The sequence below is a fragment of the Mirounga angustirostris genome, unplaced genomic scaffold, assembly GCF_029215605.1.
Source record: "Mirounga angustirostris isolate CCGP_5_RB_7025 unplaced genomic scaffold, mMirAng1.0.hap1 SCAF_13, whole genome shotgun sequence".
Lineage (NCBI taxonomy): Eukaryota > Metazoa > Chordata > Mammalia > Carnivora > Phocidae > Mirounga > Mirounga angustirostris.
Window position 1 is genome coordinate 4,388,473 of NW_026991721.1, and position 23,374 is coordinate 4,411,846.

The 23,374-nt window shown below is 54.5% G+C and overlaps 1 protein-coding gene across 1 annotated transcript; it reads left to right on the top strand.

Annotated features, from left to right (window-relative positions):
• Positions 1 to 5: 5 nt before the first annotated feature.
• MRPL21 (mitochondrial ribosomal protein L21) lies at positions 6 to 12,908 on the top strand. Its single transcript, XM_045893103.3, has 7 exons — positions 6 to 156; positions 2,994 to 3,051; positions 5,426 to 5,511; positions 6,711 to 6,874; positions 9,394 to 9,446; positions 10,314 to 10,417; positions 12,797 to 12,908. The coding sequence occupies exons 1-7, from the start codon at positions 57 to 59 to the stop codon at positions 12,859 to 12,861; spliced, it is 630 nt and encodes a 209-aa protein (XP_045749059.1). The 5' UTR covers positions 6 to 56; the 3' UTR covers positions 12,862 to 12,908.
• Positions 12,909 to 23,374: the final 10,466 nt, after the last annotated feature.

A 23,374-nucleotide genomic window follows, 5' to 3' on the forward strand; every position in this document is an offset into this window, starting at 1 on the left:
CGACGCACAAGGTTCGCGCCGAGGCCGTTTCCGCTTCCGGCCGAAGCTGCGGGAAGATGGCGGCGCCCGTGGCCGCCCGGGTGGTGACGGTCGCCTTCGGGGGGCTGGCGTCCGCGTGCGGCCGCAGCTGCCTGCGAGTGTCCGGGCCCGGAGCGGGTGAGACCCGGGTGGCGGGGTGAGAAGAGGGCGCGGGGCGCGCGGGGCCGTGTCTGCCTCGGTGGCTTCGGTGCCGACCGCTTTTTTCGGGGCGGTGAACGCAGTTCTGGCTTTGCCGTCGGGGAAGCCCGGGTTCGGATCCTGGTTCCTTCAGTTAGCGGCTTCGCTCCTGACACCGGCTCTTCAGCGCGCTGCAGCGCCTGGGCGGCCTGGGGAGCAAACTGAGGCTCGGTTCGGACAACTTAGGTGACTTGCCCAGGGTCACACGCAGGGAAGCGGGTCGAGAGGGACTCCGGCAGCTCGGAACGGCCGCCAGGCTGTGCTCCACCGTCGCTCCCAGGCTTCGAGCCGCCCTTCGGAACCCCCGCTGTCCTCCTCTGGGAAGTGGTGGTGAACGTCCTGGCCACTTCTTAACCCATTCAGGAAAAGCAGCAGCCGTATTTTTATATATTGTTTTATAATTGAGCTATAACTGACATTCCATAAAATCCACCCTTTTGTAGCTGCCTGTTAGCAGGTGTTCCCAATTATTGGTGTCTTGGGCTGGTTTGTCCTCTACTACCTCGCTGTGCCTGGGGTTCAAAAAAGTTGTGTTCGCCGGAGACACTGTGTTTTTGCCTGAAATGATTGGAGTGTGTTGTTTGTGTGTGGGGGTGTTTAAGGACGTTTTAAAATTAAGTCTAATTGTATATTTGACAGCATTAAAGAATCGTTCCCTTTCTAAGATGTGGTAACAGTGCCTATGTTATGTGTGTTTTTTAAGAATATTTGTTTTTCATAGACGTATACTGACATCTTTACTGATTAAACAACGTGTCTGTGACTTACGTAAAAATAATCGCAAAGTTGGGCCGGAGGCAGCGTGAATCAAAAAACGTTGGTCGTGAGCTGTTAACCGTTGAGTCTGGGAACAGCTGCTCGGGGGCTCTGGGCTCACGGTTCTGTCCTCTTTACTTCCTTGTGCTTGACGTTTTCCATTAGTAAAACTTGGATTTAAGTAGGGAGGGACGTTTTAACAAAAGCACTGGAAATTACTCCGTTCTGCCAACATAAAACCACCTCCGGAATGCTGTGTTCAATTCCAGACTCCCACTTTAAGAAACACGGATAACATGGAGTACAGAGAAGGCGACCAAAATGATAAGCGGATGGGACCTTGAAGAGTGAGAGAGGAAAACAGGATGGTAGACAGACCACAGTCCTCAGAGAGCTAAAGGATGACCCCATGGGAGAGGAGGGAGTGCATTTGTTCCTTCTGGGGTCCAGGGCTAAGGCAAGACCATAGCTGAGAGTTACAGGGAAGCAGATCAGGGGCAGAAACTTTCCAACTGAGCCTTTAACAGTGGGGTGGCTCCCAGGAGAGGTGCTGAGTCCCCCGTCAGGGCGTATTTCAACCAGGGCTTCGTGTGCTGACTCAGCAGAGTGGACTTCATTCATTCACCCACCATTTATGGAGCATGTTTTTGCATCAGGAACTGATGGGGGAGGGGTGGAATACATCAGTAATAAATAATCCCTGCTTTTAACGGAGCTAGCATTGTGTGAGATGGGGAAGAGAAGCAGGCATGGCGGGGATCTGGAACCTTCGTAGGTTTTGAGATGCCTGTTAAGACTTGCAAGTGGTGATAGCAAATAGACAACTGGATGGTCACATCCAGGCTGCAGGTGTAAACCTGGGAGTCACCATTGTAGACAGGATATTTAAATTCATTCCACTAGATGCAATCGGCAGAGGAATGATCATAGAGAAAGAAGAGATGAGGCCGAAGGTCTAAACCCCAGGCACAGCGAGGTAGTAGAGGACAAACCAGCCCAAGACACCAATAATTAGGAACACCTGCTAACAGGTAGCTATAAAAGGCTATAAAATTTTATGGAATGTCAATTATAGCTCAATTATTAAAAAAACATGCATCAGTAGATGCAAGAAATAGTTGACAGAATTCCACATCCATTCATAACAAAAACTCTCAGAAAAATAGATACAGAGGAAACTTTTTTTTCATTTAGTAGGCTCCACACCCAACGTGGGGCTCGAGTTCACAACCCCGAGATCAAGGGCCGCATGCTCTACCAACTGAGCCAGCCAGGAGCCCCACAAAGGAATCTTCAGTAACAGGACATCTCCGGAGATAAATGAATAAATAAACCCTTGACAGTTACTGAGTTGCTGTCCTCTGCTTTTCGCTCTTAAACTCTGCATTTGATTACTGGGACCTTCGCTTGGTAGACGGTGATTGCCTTTGTCCCTTGGTGTATTAGTCATCTACTGCTGCACAACAAGTTACCCCAGAGCTTAGCAGCTTAAGATGACCAGCGTTTGTCATGCACAGCATTTACAGGAGCAGCTTAGCTGGGTGGTTCTGGAGCTCTTGTCAGCTGGGGCCGGGCTTTCTGTTTCCAAGCTCACCAGCTAGACCGTGGGCAGAAGGCCTCTGTTCCAGTCTTTTATAACTTAATCTGAGAAGTACTGTGCCCTTCCCTCTACCACATGCCATTGGTCGCAGAAACCAGCTCCGTTGAGGTGGGCTCCGCGGGCCGTCTCAAAAGCACAGAACAGCATCTGAACCCGTTGGGCACTTGGCGGTCAAGGATCGGATCAGTGGGTGAGCGGTTCTGGTTTTAGGCCCTTTTCGACGGCATGAGAACACATCTCGACACACACAAGCAATAACTATAAGCGATGTTGTTCTAGTTTTGTTGACCTTGGTTTTCCCGCAGGTGCGTTGCGATCTGGGGCTCAAATTCGGGCACCAGTGGTAGTACTTGTGCATTTCGCTTTCTGAAGAGCAGTGGCATTTCTTGCCGGTAACGATCACTGTTTCTTGTTCCCTCAGCTTCCCTGGGGTCCGCTTCCCGGAGGTTCGGTTCACAGAGCACTTCAGTTCCACAAGGGTAATATATCAAAACGTGGGTTTGGGTGACTCGTCATTTGTAGGACTATCTTTCTAAAGTCAAACTGGCATATGCGTGGGTTTTCGAGAACATCTAAATTTTCTCTTAATTTCTTGATAGTATTTTTTTAAAACCCTTGACATAAATGTAGATGGAACATAAAGCGTCCAAAGATAAATGTGCTTCTAGGCCTTATGCAGCTGATTTTATTAAGGAAAGCTTGTGGCTCCCAATTAGAAACTTCTAACTGGGAAGATGGAATCACAGGAAGGTTGGATCAGAATTTTTAGGAAGAACTCAAATACCATTTGGAAGAAAAAAATAAGTATCATTTGGAAGAGTTTATTTAGTATTAAAATACACTTACGGCAAAAAAACCTTTTTTTTAAAGATTTTGTTTACTTAAGGGGGGACGAGAAAGAGAGGAGAATCTCAAGCAGACTCCTCACTGAGCGCAGAGTCTGAATGTGGGGCTCACTCACAACCCTGAGATCATGACCTGAGCCGAAATCAAGAGTTAGACACTTAACGGACTGAGCCACCCAGGCGCCCCAGGGGAAAAAAACCTTTAATGTAAACTACAGAAAGTAAATTGGACAAAATCACACCCGCTGGTAGGAATATCCAGGAGCAATAGAGGGTGGCAATTAAGAATTAGGAAGCTCCTGGGTCCTATCCTGGCCCCGCCCCTTGCAGCCCGGGGTCCCTGAGCTTTGTTTCCTCCTCTGCAAGGTGGAAGTGGTGTTAGGATCTCTGTCAGTGGAGTTGTGTGTGCATTCAGTAAATTTCTACATTTAAAGAGCTTAGGACAGCGCCTGGCATACAGGGAGCTGTCCAGAGTATCGGCTGCTCCTGCATCACAGACTCAGAAGTGGGGAGATTCAGGGGGGCTTTTATGTTGCTCAAAAGAGAAGTCAAAAAACAGAATCAGGTTATAGAGAGAGATCCTAAGGGGGAATGTCAGTTACTTTGGCTTATTCTTTCTCTTGCCCACGGAGTGCCGGGTTTCCGGCATCTGTTGTTTTGCGGTCGGCAGCAGGGGACGGCCAGGCCCGGCAAGGAGGCCAGAGCTCCTACGTCGGACCCCACTCCTCCTTGTCCATCAGAGGCCACTGCCTGGCCACAGAGTGGGAGCATGTTTCCGGGTGCTCTGAGAGGAGCACAGCGGTCGAGCTCAGTTTCATTTCCCTGGCCAGTTGACGCCGCAGTGCCCCGAACCCCAGCGCGGAGAGCATTTGTTGTACACGCCCGTGTTGAGCACCTGCTGGCTGCCAGTAGAAGCACAAGGGCCTGGGCCCAGTTGCAGAAGCGGCCGCTCTTCCCCGGTGAGCAGCCCTTTTTCCTCGCCGGAGCTCTGCTGCAGAAAGACTGAGGTCAGGAAAGGTTCCCTCTGTGGCAGCAAACAGCAACAAAAGCTTTAAAACGGTTCTGAATAATTGAACTCGATGTGGGCTCTCCTGAGTTCTCCCCTCTTCGTAGACCTCAGGAATTCGAGGCCAAACGAGATCGGCAAGTGGGAAAGACCCTGCCGCCTTCTGTCGCCCGTGGGCTCCCCTCCCTGCACAGCCGGCTCATCGGCTCCAGGCTGAGCGGGGGGCGGGGCAGATGCCGGGCTGCAGCACAGGACGGGCAGTGACCGCAGTGCCATGGCCCCTGAGCGCTGAGCGCGCCCCCACACTGCCCAGTCCTTCTGGACACACCTCCCTCCTGACCCTGGAGGCAGGTGCTTTTTTTATTCCCATTTGCTCCATGAAAGAAACTGGAGCGCAGGGTCGTGAGATGCTTGCCACAGTCGTGTTACTCTGGTGGCAGAGGTGGGGTTCAGATCCGGGCCTGGCTCCTGTCTGGGCATGAAGGCCGAGTGGGCACCTACCTGGTAGGAGTTAGAGGTCGGGACAGACCGGCTTGGGGCAAAGCAGGGGAAGTGGTCCTGTTGTGGGAGCCCTGCTCGCAGAGCCCTGGAATGCCAGGGTGAGGCACAAGAGCCCGGCGAGAGGCAGAGAACTTGCCTTTGGGTGGGGGGGGGGGGGCAGCACTGCAGCCCACCCCTCTGAGAGCCCATGAGCCCCGAGGACGCTAAGAGGGGCCAGTCTCCTTGGGAGGTAGTTATTCCCAGGAGGGGCTCTTCTGGAATAAAATGGTTGGAATTCCTGTTTTGATTATTGAGTGATTAGTGGGTTTTCTTGAAATACGCGGCCCACCTGAGAGGCTGTGCAGGAGCCCGTCCTTGGCCCCGCCAGGGGGCAGGTCTGTACCCAAGACTCACGCATTGGCAGGGCAGTGACGGCCCCCCAGCCTGAGCACAGCCATTTCTTACAGACTCTGAACTGTCTTCCCACGGGCGCGCCGCACACATGTAAACTGTGTTTTACAGATACGTTCCTAAAACATCGCTGAGTTCACCACCTTGGCCAGAAGCTGTCCTGCCAGACCCCGCTGAGGAGACCAGACACCATGCAGGTGACAGAGGCAGGAACTGGAGGGCGGTGGTCCCTCCTCCCCCCACCGAGGTGGTCCCCTGGCCACAGAACAGGATCTCATGTTTCCACGTGCCCTGAGACCCGGCACAGTGTGAACACTCAGGCTCATTTTTGCCACTTGACGCAAAAATCTAAACCCTCGTTCGTTTCGCAAATGCTCCCAAGCACCCACCGTGGTCAAGGCAGGCGGTGTGAGCGAGCGGGGGGGCCCTTGGTCCATCCCTGTCTCCCTGGTGTTGGTAGGAACGTGGGGGCAGGGAAAGATTTCTCCACAGTCAGAAGAACCGGGGGTGCCGGTGCTGTCCCGGGAGTCGCAGAAATTGTCGGGGTGTCGGGACACGAGGAGGGACAGTGTGGCCGGCCACCGTTGCCATGAGCGAGTGTGGGATCCTATTTCCCTCACAAGGCTGGAGATGCAGGTCAGCGCGGGGCGCAAGATTAACGGCATTCTGCCCCTTCTCCAGCCGCGGCTCCAGCCTGACTCTGCTTCCGAGGCAGGAACTGTGTGCTCCTCTCCAAACCCCCAGCCCCAGGCCGGGCCGGCTGGGTCAGGGCTCGTAGACGCTTGTCAGACAGTGAACGGGGCAGGAGAGGGGACCATCAGCTGAGGTGAGGCCGTGGCAGCCCAGAGCTGTGTGGAAGCCCAGAGGCTTGCAAGTAGTTCTAGCACCAGGGGGTGTAATTCTAGCTTTTCCTGGTTTGCAGAAAGGCCTCTCCTCTCGCTTTGCCAGTCCTCTGGCTTTTTCTCAGTAAAGACTGGGAATCCCACAGGGTGAAGGTCTTTCCACCCCAGAGTCAGAGAGATGGAGCCAGGCACGCGGAGTGCTCAGGCCAGAGAATCACGGGCGGCCATGGGGCATTCCATGAGGTCTGGGGGACACATGTCTCTAGAAGCCCCCCTCGCAGACGAGCCCGTGCTCCTGGGAATGGCAGGCCGAGCGCTGGCCGTGGGGAGGGGCGCGGCCTTCAGCAGCAGGTGACCTCACCAGGGGTGCCATCTGTCACATCACCTGATGTCCCTGCTGCGGCTGGAGCTTCCTGTCCTGCTGAGGGAGAGCAGGGCGCACACGGCCTCGTACCACTGTCGCTGCGGGCCTGGGCCGTGTGGGGCGGCGCGGCTGCCATGCCCGGTGTGAGCAGCGGACTGGCCCGCCGCCTGTTCTGTTTTCTGCCCCGCAGAGGTCGTGGGGAGGGTGAACGAGCTGATTGCCACAGGCCGGTACGGCCGACTCTTCGCTGTGGTGCACTTCGCCAGCCACCAGTGGAAGGTGACCTCTGAGGATCTGATTTTAATTGACAACGAATTAGACGTTGGGTGTGGAGAGAGGATACGGCTGGAGAAGGTGAGACCGGCCGTGCCTGTGCACCTGGGGGCGCAGTCACCAAACATGCCCTCCTGCCCCCGGGTTCATCCCTGGGGAGGCTTTCTTGGGTCGGCGGGCGAAGGCAAGCGAGCCGAGGGTCGGGGAGCGCGGGTGTCCCCCCGGGTGTGGCGGCCCCGCCAGCCGCCCCCCTCCCTCAGGAGACTGCCTCGGAGCTGCTTATGTGTGCTGAGTGGTCTCACGTCTCAGGAACGTTCTCCCGTAGAAAGGAAGAACACCCCAGTCACAGGCGGAGGGCTGTCCGCGTGTTTACGGAGAGAGGGCTTCGGCGGGAGCGCTGCTCTGGCCTTGGCTTTGCTGGCTGCTTTCAGAGAGGCTGGTCTTAGAGGCGTCTCCCTGGGGCTGACGTGCTTACCCGCCATCCTGCACGGCTCGGCTACGTACTTGGCCTCGCGTGTCTACCCATCACTTACGATTCTGTTGGCTGTTGTGGGCGGCCTTCTTCGTTTTTTTCTTACTCTATTTATAAAAGTATATAAAATCTAAGTTTTCAGGGGCGCCTGGGTGGCGCGGTCAGTTGACCGTCCACCTCTTGGTTTCGGCTCAGGTCATGGTCTCAGGGTCGTGGCATCGAGCCCCGCCTCAGGCTCCGAGCTTGACGCAGGGTCTGCTTGGGACTCTCTTTCCCTCGCCCTTCATGCACTCGCTCGAGCGTGCACTCTCTCTCTCTCTCTCTCAAATAAATAAATCCTAAAAGGTATGTCTGTATACGTGTAAGTTTTTTATAATAGTTTTCTATATTCCTCCTTCCTTTGTGATTGCAGAGTTTACACCAAGGGGAGCATTAAACTCTGTTTCTAAGACGTATTCTCACAGCCTGTGGTCTAAGCTCAGAGCTGAGCTAATCAACCGTATCGCCATCAGCAGCCAGCCGTGCTCTTAATGACACGGGGGCTCTGTCGTGAGCCCCTGAGCAAGGGCACATTTGCTCCATAATGTCTGAGATAAGTAGGAGGCTTTAGGAGTGTATCTGAGAAGATTTCTAAAAGACTTTTTTTTTATAAGTTTATTTGCTTTTTTTAGTAATCCCTACACCCAATGTGGGGCTCGAACTCACGACCCCAAGATCAAGAGTCATGCGTTTGCGTTCCACCAACTGAGCCAGCAGGCGCCCCCTAAAAAGACATTGTTTGGAAACATTTCACATTAACGAAAATATTATAGAAAGCACCACCTAATGCAGATTGGTTTTCCTCACTTAGGAAATTCAGTAGCAGAGAAAGTGTCAACCTGAAAGTAACTGTAGGATAGCATTTTGATTATTTGTCATTGTCAAACGTACAGAGTCCATTGATGTTGTTATAAAATGCACTTTGTCTTTAAATATTTAAGTTTTATACAATCGGGTATTTTTTTTTTAAGATTTTATTTTTTATTTGAGAGAGAGAGCACGAGAGGGGGGAGGGTCAGACTCCCCGCTGAGCAGGGAGCCTGATGCGGGGCTCGATCTCAGGACCCTGAGATCATGACCTGAGCCAAAGGCAGACGCTTAACCGACTGAGCCAGCCAGGCATCCCTGGTCAGGTATTTTTCTTATCAGTAAAACTTAAGATGGTCTTCAACGTCTACTAAAAATACCACTGCCCTCGCAATGCAAAGATGTCTTCATTTAAGGCTACGCTTGGCCACGCTGAGGACGGTTTCTGGAACGTCCACATGGAATTTCCTAGGCTTTAAAAAAACACACTTGAGGGCGCCTGGGTGGCTCAGTCGTTAAGCGTCTGCCTTCGGCTTGGGTCATGATCCCAGGGTCCTGGGATCGAGCCCCGCATCGGGCTCTCTGATCAGCAGGAAGCCTGCTTCTCCCTCTCCCTCTCCCCCTACTTGTGTTCCCTCTCTCGCTGTGTCTCTCTCTGTCAAATAAATAAATAAAATCTTAAAAAAAAAAAAAACCGCAATGAGGGGCACCAGGGTGGCTAAGCGTCTGCCTTCGGCTCAGGTCATGATCCCAGGGTCCTGGGATCGAGCCCCGCGTCGGGCTCCCTGTTCGACGGGAAGCCTGCTTCTCCCTCTCCCACTCCCCCTGCTTGTGTTCCTGCTCTCGCTGTCTCTGTCTCTGTCAAATAAATAAATAAAATCTTTAAAAAAAACCACACTTGAACCTATATCTTAGCGGGATTAGCAGTTATGAACTGCCTCAAAAGACACCACAGTGTGATTTTACCCCGTATATGTTATAACTTTCGATAAAAAGTTAAAAAAAAAAAAGCCACCGTTGTTTGCACAGGACAGTTGCCACTGTTCTCTGGATGCACCATCACTGCGCTAAGTGCTCAGGGACAGTGGTCCTGGCTCTGCCGTTGGGCCCGCACAGGAGGAACCCCAGGAGCTGCGGCACCGTAGCCCGGGGCCGGCCTGCATCCCCACCGGTTCGAACCCCAGGAACGGCTAGGAAGGTGGCCGGTGCCTTCCTCATGCTCCAGAGTCTGCGCCGCTGACCGTCCCGTCACTTGTTGGTAACGCGTCTGTTCCGTTCGCAGGTCCTGCTGGTTGGCGCTGACAACTTCACGTTACTTGGCAAGCCGCTCCTTGGGTAAGGCGCTCGCTCACACGGGGCTTTGTCTAGGACCCACGCGGGCTGCATGGGAGGCCAGGCAGAGGACACCTGGGCCAAACCAGTATTAGTAATAATTCTGTTACTAATTATTACAGTGGAGGCTTGTAAGATTTGTTGACAGACTACCCTGTTCTTTTTTTCTGTTTTTAAGTAAACACTACCCCCCACATGGGGCTTGAACTCACAACCCCAAGATCAAGAGTTGTGTGCTCTTCCAACTGAGACAGCCAGGTGCCCCTGTGCTGTTCTTTTTTATTATTAAATTACAGTTCACATACAATATCATATCCATTCTCTGTACCTTACCAAGTGCAGACCTCCATAGGCCTAGTTACCCTCTGTCACCTCCCAAAGTGATTACAGTCTTATCGACCAGACTCCCTGTGTGAAGTCACTTCATTACTAGAAGTTCACACCCCTTGATCCCCGTCCCCCCAGCCTTCTCCCCTTCCTTCTACACTGTTCTTGATCATGCTTGTTGATGGTTTTCAAAATATCTGCAGGGAGGGGCGCCTGGGTGGCTCAGTCGTTAAGCGTCTGCCTTCAGCTCAGGTCATGGTCCCAGGGTCCTGGGATCGAGTCCCGCATCAGGCTCCCTACTCAGCGGGAAGCCTGCTTCTCCCTCTCCCACTCCCCCTGCTTGTGTTCCCTCTCTCGCTGTGCTCACTCTGTCAAATAAATAAAATCTTTAAAATATATATATATATATATCTGCAGGGAGGACATACTACTTTTATAATCAGCAAAAAAGAAAGTAAAACTTTGTTTGGAAATTCTTACATAAAGCATTAGTAAGATTGAAAAATAAGAAGGTATATCATTGATTATCTTTCTCCCTTCTAGAAAAGATCTCGTTCGGGTAGAAGCCACAGTCATTGAAAAGACAGAATCATGGCCAAAAATCAATATGAGATTTCAGAAAAGGAAAAACTACAAGAGGAAAAAAGGTAAGTTAGAGAAAGTGTGGCAGGCGCCGTGTCCCCGCCCTGCTTCATCCGCTGGTCCTGCGGCTGCTGGGGGCCTGGGGCCGCTGGGGTGCAGGGGCCACAGACACCTGGGAGAGGGCTCTGCTCCGGTCCCCTGGGTCTGATGGGGAGGGGCAGATGGAGGTCACTCTTAACCAGGCCAAGGGTGCGGAGGGAGAGGGCCCCGGGAGCCTCCGGTGCTGCCCCCGGGCTGCGGCTCAGCCGGTCACTGCGGCAAGGCAGACATTCGCCTTCACTGCAAGCCGCCACAGCGTGCCCCAGGAGACACAGAGGGGGACACCAGAGGCGGCTCTCACATCCCGCACAAAGACTGGACAAAGAAAGGGACGTGGTGTGGGGTCCTCTCAGCAGAACGTCGCTCAGCAGCACGTGCTAAGTGAACTGCCCCTCTACACGGGAACGGGAACGAATCTTCGATTCTAGTGGGGCCTGAGCAACACCCGACCTTGTGCCTCTGGGTACATATGTCCGTCCGCACACATTTACACGCATGCGTGTGTGATGGAACATGGGAAGGGGAGGAGAGGGAGCCCGTCTGCAAAGTCTCCGGGGGAGCAGGGAGGCTGGAGGACCGGGGGGCTGTTGGTTGATAGAGAAGGCCGAAAATCAATATGAGATTTCAAAGGGGGAGCCAGGGGTGCCTGAGGGGGGCAGGATGAGGAGTGTGGGCTTCGGCGCGCCGGCGATAGGATGCCTCAGACAGGAGGGCCTCCTCCCAGCTCGGTCAGGGCGAAGGGCCAGGCAGCAGTGTGGCTTGGTGATGAAGTGAGCGTCCATGTGCTGGCCTCGCTGCTGGGCAGGAAGTCCAGGGGTCTGCTGGGGACCGCGCGGGGGTCGGTTTGCAGGTGGGAAGGGGTGGAGGTGGGGTCAGGAGTCAGAGAGGCGAAGAAACAAAGCCTGCCGTGGACGAGAGGGAGCTGCATGACGTGGTTCTGGCGGCAAGGTGGGCGCGGACCAGGGGCAGCGACCACCCGAGCCGCATGGGGAGGGGGTGGCCCCGGCGTGGTCTCAGGAGACCCGGAGTGGAGCTGCAGGAGCAGCAGTGAGTCTGAGGGGCGACTTCACAGCAGAGGCCTCACCCGTGGGTGCCCCCGTGGGGGCTCATGACCCGTGCGTGAGGGAGCAGAGGGGCCCTGGGGGGGGCTCAGCAGCCAGTTAGCAGGAAGAGGAAAAGAAGCTTCGTTCGGTGGCGCTTTGGTGCCCGCTGCAGGGGTGTCACAGAAGGGTGTGGTGCGAGGGGTCGGGAAGGTGAGGGCATTTCCTGGGTAAGGGCAGGAGCCCTGGGTTTCCCTGACCAGCCTCCTGGGGTAGCGGCGGGCTCCGCACATCCAGGATGGAGGGCCTCGGGGCACATGGGGTCACAGGAGGCCCCCATCAGCTATCACTGCCCGCTTTCTGCCCTTCCACCGTGGAGGGGCGCCCAGCCCAGGCCTGGCCTGCGCTCTCTCCACTCTTCTTGTCCCCCACATGTTACCCTTCTTTGTTCTAATCCTCGGCCCCCCACCTCTGCCCGGGTAATCCACGAGCAGGAACAGGACCATCCCTGCAGGAGCCTCCCCTGGAAGTCACCTTGTGGGGGCTCCTTAAGGCTGGGACCCGCAGGCTGGGGCATCCTGTCTTGGGAAACATGTAGCACGCACAGTCCCTGGTCACCACCGTAACTGCTACCCTGAACTGCCAGTGGTGCCGAGTTATTAAAATACCCCAACACAGGCGCCTGGGTGGCTCAGTCGTTAAGCGTCTGCCTTCGGCTCAGGTCATGATCCCAGGGTCCTGGGATTGAGCCCCGCTCAGGCTCCCTGCTTGGCGGGAAGCCTGCTTCTCCCTCTGCCACTCCCCCTGCTTGTGTTCCTTCTCTCGCTGTGTCTCTCTCTGTCAAATAAATAAATAAAATCTTCAAAAAAAATAAATATAAAATAAAATACTCCGACACAGTAGGCTGGCTTTCCCTCAGGTCAGGTCCATAGGAGCCTCTCTGCCACCCTGTGCCACCTCCACGCAGCCTCGGGTTCGGCCATTCGGGGCCGTCCACCCCCAAGCAGCCCACAGGTCTCACGGCACACGGGGGGAAGAAGGGCCAGGCCAGGCCGCTCCTGACCTCCGAGCCCCCGGGAGTTACAGCCGCTGCTGCTTCTGCCGGGGCTCACAGAGCGCGAGGGGGAGGCAGGCCGGCCCCCCATGAAGCCCTCATGGTACGGGGCCGGCAGGGCCCTCCACCTGGGGAGCGCTGGTGCCAGGCGGACTCCCCGTGGAAAGAGCAGGTCGTCCGGGGACAGGGTCTCACCGTAGCCCGTGAACATCAGATGTGGCCAAGCTGTGACACTGTTCTCTCTCTTCCAGTTATTGTGACCCCACAGACTGTCCTCCGGGTAAACACCATCGAGATCGCTCCACGTTTGTGCTGATTGTGAAGCTCATGTTTACAGTATATAAAAATAAACTGTCTTCTGGAGGCCGTGTTTCTGAGTTATGATATAAAAAGCTTTGCGTTCCGTGACAGATTGTTCTAACTTGAGCACCATGTCTGTGAGCTTAGTTTTGTCAGCAAAAGCCTCCCTGAGCCAGAGAAGCCTGGAATTTGGGAAGAATGACAAGCACGGCCGTCCCAAGCTGCAGACTGGAGGCTTGTTGAGGAGATAAGGTTGTGTTCTTGGCTGCCCTCCACCCCACCGAAGGCGGCAGGGCCCAAGGGCATGGTGTGGGGGCGCAGCTGGGACCCGGGAGCTAACGCCAAGAGAGACACGATCTGGATTCTGCTTCTGGCAAGGTGGACAAAGCCTGAGCAAACCCCCTCTCTTGAGTGTACCTGTTGCTAGTGATTTGCTCATTTAAGGAGCTGGGATTCAAACCAGTCTGGGCCCAGAGTCCTTACTCTTGCCCTTTGCTCTTGGTCCAGCAGGGAAGGAGGGTCGCGGTGCAGGGGCTGGTGCTGTGACCACAGGCAGCACAGGCAGGACGGGGAAGGATGGGCAGCGGGGGGGCAGCGGGGGTGGAGAGCCGGGGCTGCGTGATGTTCGGGGAACTGGGTGTGAAGGGACAGTAGCAGAGACAGCAGAGGCATTGTGGAGTGGATCCTAAAGGCGGCCACCTGTCCCGGGAGGCTTTGGGGCTGCCCAGATCTGTGTGGGGTCAGGCAGGCAAGGAGGGACAACAGGTCCTGAGCCCTGAGGTCAGGGAACGGGGGAGTGGGTTGGGCACGAGGGGCTCTCTGACTGCAAGGCCCTCCGAGCTGTGTCATTCCCAGAGGTAGGGCCTTCCTCCCAGAGAATAGTTAGGGCTTGTGAGCCGCACAGCAAAACCTGTGGAACCGTAGTGCATGCTTTCTTCTGCAGGAGTCCTGGGAGAGTCGCGTGGGGTGTCGTGGGGTCGGCCCTGCCTTGTGGAAATGAAGACAGTGGAGCGGGCGGCCCCTGGAGACACTCCCCCTGCAGTGCCCTCCGTGGACGGCAGGGGGCGCAGTCCCACAGGACGAGGACACCCGAGTGGGCTGTGACGCGGGGGTGTGAGGGGTGGTGGGACCCAGTCTGGGAACGTGGAGTGCTCTCCCCTAAGGCCACGCCACGAACTTCTGCGGACATCCCTTGTGCTGACAGGAATCACCTTCCATGTTCTCTGCCTTTGGCACATCCATATGCTGGAAACATCCAGTAGGTTCTGGAAAGCCTGCTCAGGCCAGCAGTACAGCTCTGGGCCGTGAGGTGGTTCTGGAGCCACAGACGTGGGTGTGAACCCCAGACCCGTGCACCCTGGGCCTCGACTGCCTCCCCTGTCAAATGGGGGAGATCCCAGTACCCGCTTCCCTAGACCGCCGTGAGGACTCCGGTGATGTGCTGGGTCACTATTCACCATGCATATTACCCATAAAGAGGCAGAACCTCTGCTCTGGGGAACTGGGTGATGTGCCTTCAGGGTTGAGCTTGTGAACATTTACTGCTTTTAAAAAATGGACTAGGCTTGGGGCACCTGGGTGGCTTAGTTAAGCATCCGGACTCTTGATTTGGGCTCAGGTCATGATCTCAGGGTCATGGATTTGAGCCCCATGTTGGGCTCCACGCTCGCTGGGGAGTCTGCTTGTTCCTCGCCCTCTGTTCCCCCGACTCCTGTGCTCGCTCGCTCACTCTGTCGCACGTGCACGCTCTCTCAAATAGTCTTTTTTTCATTCTTTTTTTTTTTATTAAAGATTTGATTCATTTGAGACACAGAGATACAGAGAGAGAGAGCATGAGCAGGGAGAGAGACGGAGAGGGAAGCAGGCTCCCCGCCAAGCCAGGAGCCCGACGTGGAGCTCGATCTCAGGACCCTGGGATCATGGCCTGAGCCGAAGGCAGACGCTTAACCATCTGAGCCCCCCAGGCGCCCCTCAAATAAATAAAGTCTTTAAAAAAGAAACCTGGGGGCGCCTGGGGGGCTCAGATGGTTAAGCGTCTGCCTTCGGCTCAGGTCATGATCTCAGGGTCCTGGAATCAAGTCCCGCATCGGGTTCCCTGCTCAGCGGGAAGCCTGCTTCTCCCTCTCCCTCTGCCACTCCCTCTGCTTGTGCTTTTCTATCTCTCTGTCAAATAAATAAATAAAATCTTTAAAAAAAAAAAGAAAAGAAAAAGAAACCTGGACTAGGCTTTTTCACAATAGCCAAAATGCAGAAAGAACTCAATGTCAGCAGGTGGGTGGAGAAATGTAGGTGGCCCTTTGTTCAGTGGGATGTCGTTCAGCCTCGAAGATGATGAAACCCCAAGCGGCCTCCGCCTGAATGAACCGTGAGCACGTGACCCTGAGTGAAAGAAGTCGGTTGCAAAAGGACACGTATTGTGTGATTGCACTTGTGTGAAATACCTAGAATTTGCAAATCCACAGAGAAAGTAGGAGAGAGGTCCCTAGGGGAGGCAAGCACTGGGGAAGAGGTAGCTATTGCTTGATGTTGGAGGTCATGGAAAAGTGTGCATGTAGATGGGGTGATGGTAGCACAACATTGGGAATATCATTAATGCCACTGGGTTGTCACTTAAAAATGGTTAGGATGAGGGGTGCCCAGGTGGCTCAGTCAGTTGAGTGGCCGACTCTTGGTTTCGGCTCAGGTCCTGATCTCAGGGTTGTGGGATCGAGTCCCATGTCGGGCTTCATGCTCAGCACACAGAGTCTCCTTGAGATTCTCTCTCTCCCTCTCCCTCTTTCCCTCCCTCTCCCCACCTCTTTTTCTCTCTCTCTCCCAAAAAAATGGTTAAGGTAGTAAATTCTATGTGAGGTCGATTATACCACAATAAAAAAAAGGAGGGGGGAACTGGATTAGGTTAATGACATCACTTGACTTAAAAAAGAAAAATGACCCACATCTGTATTTTTGCAGAGTATGAACGTCGGCTCTTCCCGACACAGCTGCGCTGTTCTGGCAGCAGATGGCGGACACGCGGCCCAGGCTTGGCAGGACGCTCTGGCCTGCACCCCTGCTTTGTCCACATCCTGCTGCCTCCCACCTCCTCCAGGCCAGCTTCCTGTCCTCTTTTCCACGGGGACACCTTGCTGTTCCAGTAATAGCGTGGACTTCACCCAGGGCCTCCAAGCCCCTGCCTGCCTCACCTCCTGTTAACCCAGCCCCCCTGCACAGCGGCACCCACCTTGGCCTGGCCCTCTCTGAGCACTGCCCCTCGACCTGGCGCCCCAGGGTGCCCCCCTGGCCTGCAGAGCTCGCTCACCCTCTCCAGGCCACTGCGAGACCTCCCGGCTGATCCCAGCAGGTCCCGGGAGCGCAGGGGGTGGGGTGTTAGGCATTGTAAGGGGAGCATGGCAAATGGACCGTGGGAGGCAGGCCAGCCCAGGGGTTAGGCACAGGGCTAGGAGTCCCCTCCGTCACTGACCCGCATGCCTGGCTGCTATGGATCTGAGTCGCCAGCTCGGATGGGGCTGCCGGGCCATCCCATGTCAGGAGGACCCTTCCCCGGGTCACTGTCTGCTCCTTGCCTTCTTCCTGGGGTCAGCACATGCGTATTTATTTGTCCCAGGTTTCTGGCTGGGCTCCCTCCCTCACTGGACAGCCAGCCCCAAGACGAGGGTGAAATTCTGTTCGGCTCACTGGCAAGGCTGGTGACCTGGGGGTTTTGTGGAAGACTTCGAGTCCAGTGTCTACCGGAAGCAGGGTCAGACAAAGCTCTAGAAGCATCAAAGGTGTAAATTGTGCAGGTGGGTACTCAGCGATGGAGGGCTGCTCCCTCCGTTTGCATGTGGCTCCCGGGAGCCCCCAGGAAGTGTGGCTGCCACACTGACCTTTCCTCCCGACATCGCCACTCCCCGGGCCGAGGGCCACTTCCGCGGAGGGACACATCGTCACCTGGCTCTAGGAGAGCATTGCCCCACCTGGAAGGCTGGGTACACTTTGACCCGCTTCCTGTGCTGCGACACTGTGGGGACTGGAGACGCCTAATGTCCCCTAAACGCGCCGCCTGGGTTTCTTCTCTCTGCTCCCGCGGAAGGCGGCCGGGAGACGCGGCGCCCCCTTCTCCGCCCACCCGAGGGTTCGAGGCTCCATGTGCGGGACAGAATGGCGAGGTGGGGGTCTTGCCCTGCCCCCCGGGCCCCTCACCAAACTTCAGGGCCAGCAGAGCCCAGATTGTCTCCAGAGTGATCTCTGAGGGACAGAGCACGTCATCAAGGATCATTTTTATTTTATTTTTAATTAACATATAATGTATTACTGGTTTCAGAGGTAGAGGTCAGTGATTCATCAGTCTTCTATCACACCCAGTGCTCATGACAGCACGTGTCCTCTCTCATGCCCGTCACCCAGTGACCCCAGCCCCCCACCCCCGTCCAGTCCAGCAGCCCTCAGTGTGTTTCCTATGGCTAAGAGTCTCTTATGGCTTGTCTCCCTCCCAGTTTCATCTTGTTTTATTTTTTCCTCTTTTCCCCCGTGATCGTACTCTGTTTTGTTTCTTAAATTCCGCATATGAGTGAGATCATATGATAACTGTCTTTTCGAGGGGGGTTCCTGAGTCGTTCAGAGCAGAGAGCCTGTCGGCCGGAGAAGTCGGCCTCCGAGCCCCGAGTGAGCTCAGGAGACTCCTTGGTGTCCTGTCTGTGACAGGGGGACAGGCACGGTGCCCGCCTGGCCTCGTGCCTGTGCCTGTGCAGGGGGGAGACATCGTCACTGTCACGGCGGTGGCTAACTGCGGGTGCACACGGTGCGCCCAGTGTCGGGCCTTCCAGAAAAGTTCTCCCGGGATGCTGCGGTGCACGCAAATGGGAGCTCCTGACGTGCCTGCCCCTTCGAGGGAAGACTGTACGGAATTGTCGAGCCCAGACTTTGAGAAGAAACTGGCATTTCCACTAGTAAGGAATGTTTTCCTTGAGAAAACCTTCTAAGTCTCTGAAGGCACCAAAGGGAACCTGTTCTCTTGAACAGCCTGAGGCTGAACCTGGGAGCCAAGTGTGTCTTCTGATGGTCCCCCCTTCTGCAAACACCCCCAGGCCCCTCCTCCATCTGCTGCTGGAACTTTCTGGAGCTCACCTAAGGCGTGCAGAGTTCTCTCGCCCAGAATGTTTGGACTGGGATAAAAAGTCCTAGGGCGGCTCTGTGGGTTAAGCGTCTCAGCTCAGATCATGATCTCAGGGTCATGAGTTCAAGCCCCACACTGGGCTCCACGCTGGGCTGTGGAGCCTACTTAAAAAACAAAACAAAACAAAACAAAAAACCTAGGATGCTCAGAGAAGATTCTAGAAGTGGGGCCATTTCAAGGGGCAGGATTTGAGGCGTGGGCTCAGAGCCCTCTATCACCCCAGAGAATTACCTCCCCCCACTGCACCTTTGCCTCCCCCTAATGCCCACCTGTTCCTGTTGCCCCCCCCATTACTGTATGAATGACACATAGCACTGGTGAGTTTGCCGTGCTCATGATGCAGGGTCTGGGTGGGGTTCTCTTGGTGGTCTTCCTTCACCACCTCAGAACAGGCGACCCTATTCAGAGTCCCAGTTCTGACGGGCAAATTATTTCGCCTCCTGAGCCTCAGCTTCCTCCTTGACCAAATGGGGCCAGAGAGTTATTTGCCTCAGGGAGGCCTTCGGCCTGAGCCATCAGTCTCAGTATCCAGAAGGACACAATGACCCCTTCCCCGGTCATTCAGTACAGCTGGCCAGGACCTCAGTGCATGCCCCAGGTGGTCACCTGGGCGAACACCTCCTTCTCCTGGCTGGCAGGGAGCTGCATCCCTCTGTTTTTTTATTTTACTTTATTTTATTTGGCATACGGTTTAAATTTTTTATAACTGATTTTGTTAAATTATACATCACACTTTCTGTGTAATAAAATATGCAACGTGGAATTCTATGGAGCAAAACACATTCTTCTTCAAGGTAGCCTCTTCTCTCTCTTTAGTTGTAGAGTTTGCTCTGTCAGTCTTCGGGTCAATTTCTGGGATATTCAGGATGATTTGATAGTTATCTAGTTGTATTCATGGGACAAGACAAGCCTAGGGTTCTCCTACTCCACTACCACCTTCCTCCCCTCTTCTGTATCCCTCTGTCTCAAAATATAGGGTTGTTTTTTAAGTTTTTTTTTTTTTTTGAGAGCGAGTATGAGCGGGGGGGTGGGGCAGAGGGAGAGGGAGAAGCAGACTCCCCGGTGAGCAGAGAGCCCAACGTGGGAGTCAATCCCAGGACCTGGATCATGACCTGAGCCGAAGGCAGATGCTTAACCGACTGAGCCACCCAGGTGCCCCCTAATATAGGTTTTATTATCATTCAGGTACAGTGAGGCCAACAGATCATGAGTCGGTGACTGTTGAAAAGATGGTGTGTTACTCACAGATCCCTAGAGGGGGGGGCACACCGCCCCACGGGGGCCACACGGAAAAGCACCAGGGTCGGTCAGGAGGCAAGAGGGAGATGGGAACTGTGGGCAGGAGCCTCCACTGTGGTTTCTGCAGGACCAACAGGTGGGGCAGAATAAACAGGCTGAGGCTTGTCTAGTCTGGATAATTTCAGGGCATGTGGGACCCAGGGGCTGTCCCTGGCTGTCTGGGACCTGCCCTGGGCTGATCAGGTCAGGAGACAGAGGTCATGATCCTGGAGTCCCGGGATCGAGTCCCGCATCGGGCTCCCTGCTCAGCGGGGAGTCTGCTTCTCCCTCTGGCCCTCCCCTCTCTCATGCTCTATCTCATTCTCTCTCTCAAATAAATAAATAAAATCTTTAAAAAAAGAAGAAGAAGCACAGAAGATAAAAGACACACTTGACACCCACGTGGGCCAACAGCTCGGAAACTTCGTGAGCCTCTATTCCCTACACACAAATCAGAGCGAACAACCCCCTCACCGACTTGGACAAATCCAATACAACCACATGGGTAATGATGCTCAACACATGGCAAAGCCCTGTCCACACCGCCTTTCTCCTGGGGCAGCCCCCTCATGCTCACACACGCACATGCACGCACATGCACACACAGACGTGCATGCACACGTTCACCCACAGCAGCCAGGAGACTCCCCCATCTCTCGAGTCCTCACTGAGACCCGGCATCATGCAGGAGGCCCAGGCTGGGGACACTGCAGTCAGCTGGTCAACTGGTCAACCCATCAATTCACAAGATAGGAGCAGCTCTTGGCCAGGAGAGGGCCCCCCAGCTGGAGGGCCAGGCCGGCCTCGGTGCGGAGCAGACACCGACCATGACACCACTCAGAGCAAACAAACAGCACCAAGTTCCAACGGCCCGGAGGAGGGAAAGAGCTAGAAGGTTCTGGGAACTGTCCCTCTGGTGGTCACTGCAGAGGAGAGGAAGAGGGTGCAAGAGGCCAAGAGATGCCATTACGAAAAGCTGGACTGGGTAGAATAAATCCCTTTGCAGTGAGACTGTGGGTGGGGCGCCTGGGTGGCTCAGTTGGTTAAGCGTCTGCCTTCAGCTCAGGTCATGGTGCCAAGGTCCTAGGATCGAGCCCCACTTCAGCCTCCGCAGGGAGCCCGCTTCTCCCTCTGCCTTTGCAGCTCTCTCTCTCTCTCTCTCTCTCAAATAAATAAGATCTTTTCTAAAAAGAGAGTAAATACGGGCTTTGATGTAAATGCATTTTGACATGTCTCACGCTATTTCTCTACTTTGGGAAGCATCTGAGCCACATTCTGTGCCCCATGTCAAACTAATTGCCACCTGGGGCCAGCTTCCCAGGGCGGAGCCTTGCCAGGGCGTCCAGGTGGCATGCCGAACCCTCTAGCTCCTGGTGAAGTTTGCGGCTGGGACACGGTGGACCCTTGGTAAATACCTGTTGGGTAATCCATGCCTTGGGCATAAACAGAGATTGAAGAACCTCTGGTCTCTCAGCTGCATGTTGGACAGGAGAGGCTGGGCGGGCATGTCGGTCTCCTGTCAGAGTCTCCCGACCTCTGCTCACAGCCACACAGAGGAAAGCCACCTATATGCATACGGTTCTTGGACCGCAAGCTCTGCTTCTGCTCCCAAGGGGCCCCGGCATTCTATCGGCACCCAGAGGCCAAGTCCAGGGCCTCTGGTTAACTCAAGGGGAAACCAAAGTCCAAGCTCAAGCAGCTGGGGGGCAGCAAGGCACATCACAGCCCAGCCCTGAGCATGTACGCAGGTGCCAACACGGAGAAGGGAGGCAGCCCCATCAGGTGGTCGTGATGGGTTGAATTGTGTCCCCCCAAAATTTGTATGTTGGACTCCTCACCCCCAGCACTGCAGATCGTGGCCTTCCTTGGACATAGTGTCATTGCAGATGTGATCCGTTCAGATGAGGTCACACTAGGCTGGGGGGGGTGGTTCCTGAACCAATGTGACTGGTGTCCTTAGGAAAAGGGGAAACGTGGACATACACATGAGGACACCCTGTGACGTTGAGAGCGACACGGCCACAAACTGCGGAGCTCCCAGAAGTCAGGGGAGAGGCCTGGGACGGCCCCTCCCAGCACCTGCAGCAGAGCCCGGCCCTGTCCACCCAGTGATCTCAGACTCCTGGCCTCCCAGCATGGTGCAACGACAAATGCCTGCTGTGTAAGCCCCTGGGTCTGCAGGACCTTCATCCAGCAGCCCCAGGAAACGAAGACAGTGGTGAAGATGGAGGATGGATATATCCTTGAATCGGCCCTGAACTCTGATTCCCACTGTCTGATGTCCCACCTGGCTCCCAGCGTGTGGCTCTGCCCAGGTCGAGCCATGGACTTGATCCACAGGTGTTCTTCATTTTCCTTCAGAAGTCAAGCCAGCCTCCCAGAGACCTGGTTCTTCCTTACCCTGGTGGCTTGTGCCCCTTCGGGGAATGCCCAGCGCAAGCTGGCTGGCTGGAGTCATGGATGAGCAAACCCATCAGCCCCAAAGGTCCACCCACCAGCTGTCCGCTCTTCACCTTGATGAGGTGTGGCCCTGACCAGCCCAAGCTGCTGAAACGTAACCTAAATCATCTTATGTCAGACCTCCTAGGGGCAGCTAAAAACAAAGACTCCAGTTCCAATCACTTTTCCTCCCTTCTGACTCCCATCCTTGCTGATCCCTTAACCCCGAATGCAGCCACCTAGGGGGTGTGTGTTTGAATCCATTGTAGTACATTCCTTGGTAATGAAAGGTCACCTTCCAAATGTAGGGACATGAGGCCAGAGCCAGGGGATGTGTAAGGAGATGAGGCGCTCTTTCAGAAATCATTGTAGGACCATGACCCGGGCCCCCAGCCCTGTGTTCTTCCAGTAACCCGGCCAGGACCCGGCACACTCCTCCTCCTCCTTGAACCAACTGGTCATGAGTTCTGCCACTCGACCCTTCACAGTGATGCTTCGATGATTCCTCCTGGATCTGTTCCTTTTGGCACCACAGTGGTGAGCTGATGCCTAGGTTATGCAAGAGCCCCCAGGCCAGTCTCCCTGGCTCCCTGTTTGTCCTCTCCAGATGCAGCCCACAGCCCACCCACTCAAGAGTCTTTTTATTTATCATCCAGGGAAGCTGAGCAACCCGCAAACAAAGACAACATAATCATAGCTTCAGGGTCCTTCAGAAAGCCTGGCCCAGCGCCCCACACTGGTAACAAACTGTTCCTGACCTGGGCTGCTGGAGCCCAGTTCTGCTCTACCTGCGGGTTCAGCATCCCAGCTCCGCCCCTGTAAGCCATGGGAGCTTGGACAAAGTTGCTTAACCTGTCTCTGGCTCACTTTATTTGTCTGCAAAATGGGCAAAATAACTGTGGGTAGAGCACTTAGTTTTGTTTTGTTTTTTAAATTTTTTTAAAGTAACCTCTACACCCAATGTGGGGCTTAAACCCCTAACACCGAGCTCAGAGTCACATGCTCTTACCCATTGAGCCAGCCAGGTGCCCCAGTAAAGCCCTTAGAATCAGATGAAGGATTTACAACAAGATATAATGTTGGGGCTCCTGGCTGCCTCAGTCAGAACATGAAACACTTAATCTCAGGGTCCTGAGTTCAAGCCGCACATTGGGTGTGGAGCCTACTTAAAACAAAAAATTAAAAAGATATATAATGTAAAGTCTGTGTAAATAAATGGAAGAATGAATGATTGAATGAATGGATGCATGCATGCTGGTAAAGAGAGTCCTAGCAAGCTGATTTCTCAGACCATTTATGCTCAAGGAAGATATATGCACACAGATGCGACCATATTTCTCTGTAGGGTCCCTGCCGTGTAATCGTGGTGACACAGAGAGGTAGGGCTGGGATGGCAGAGAGGCTTTGGCCTGGCACATGCAAGCGATCATGCTGGTTGTTTTTGTTTTTTTGTTTTAAGGCTTTTTAAAATTTTTTATTGTTATGTTAATCGTTTTAAGATTTTATTTATTTATTTTAGAGAGAGAGAGAGCAGGAGCAGGGGGGTGGGGGGGCAGACGGAGAGGGAGAGAGAGAATCTCAAGCAGACGCTGCACTGAGCACAGAGCCCGACACAGGGCTCGATCCCACGATCCTGAGATCATGACCTGAGCTAAAA

Bases quoted from the DNA above. Each gene is read 5' to 3' on its own strand.
- MRPL21 (XM_045893103.3), top strand. From the start codon at position 57: ATGGCGGCGCCCGTGGCCGCCCGGGTGGTGACGGTCGCCTTCGGGGGG. The intron at 6,875-9,393 runs GTGAGACCGGCC...TTCCGTTCGCAG, and splicing joins AGAGGATACGGCTGGAGAAG to GTCCTGCTGGTTGGCGCTGA. The intron at 10,418-12,796 runs GTAAGTTAGAGA...TCTCTCTTCCAG, and splicing joins AAACTACAAGAGGAAAAAAG to TTATTGTGACCCCACAGACT.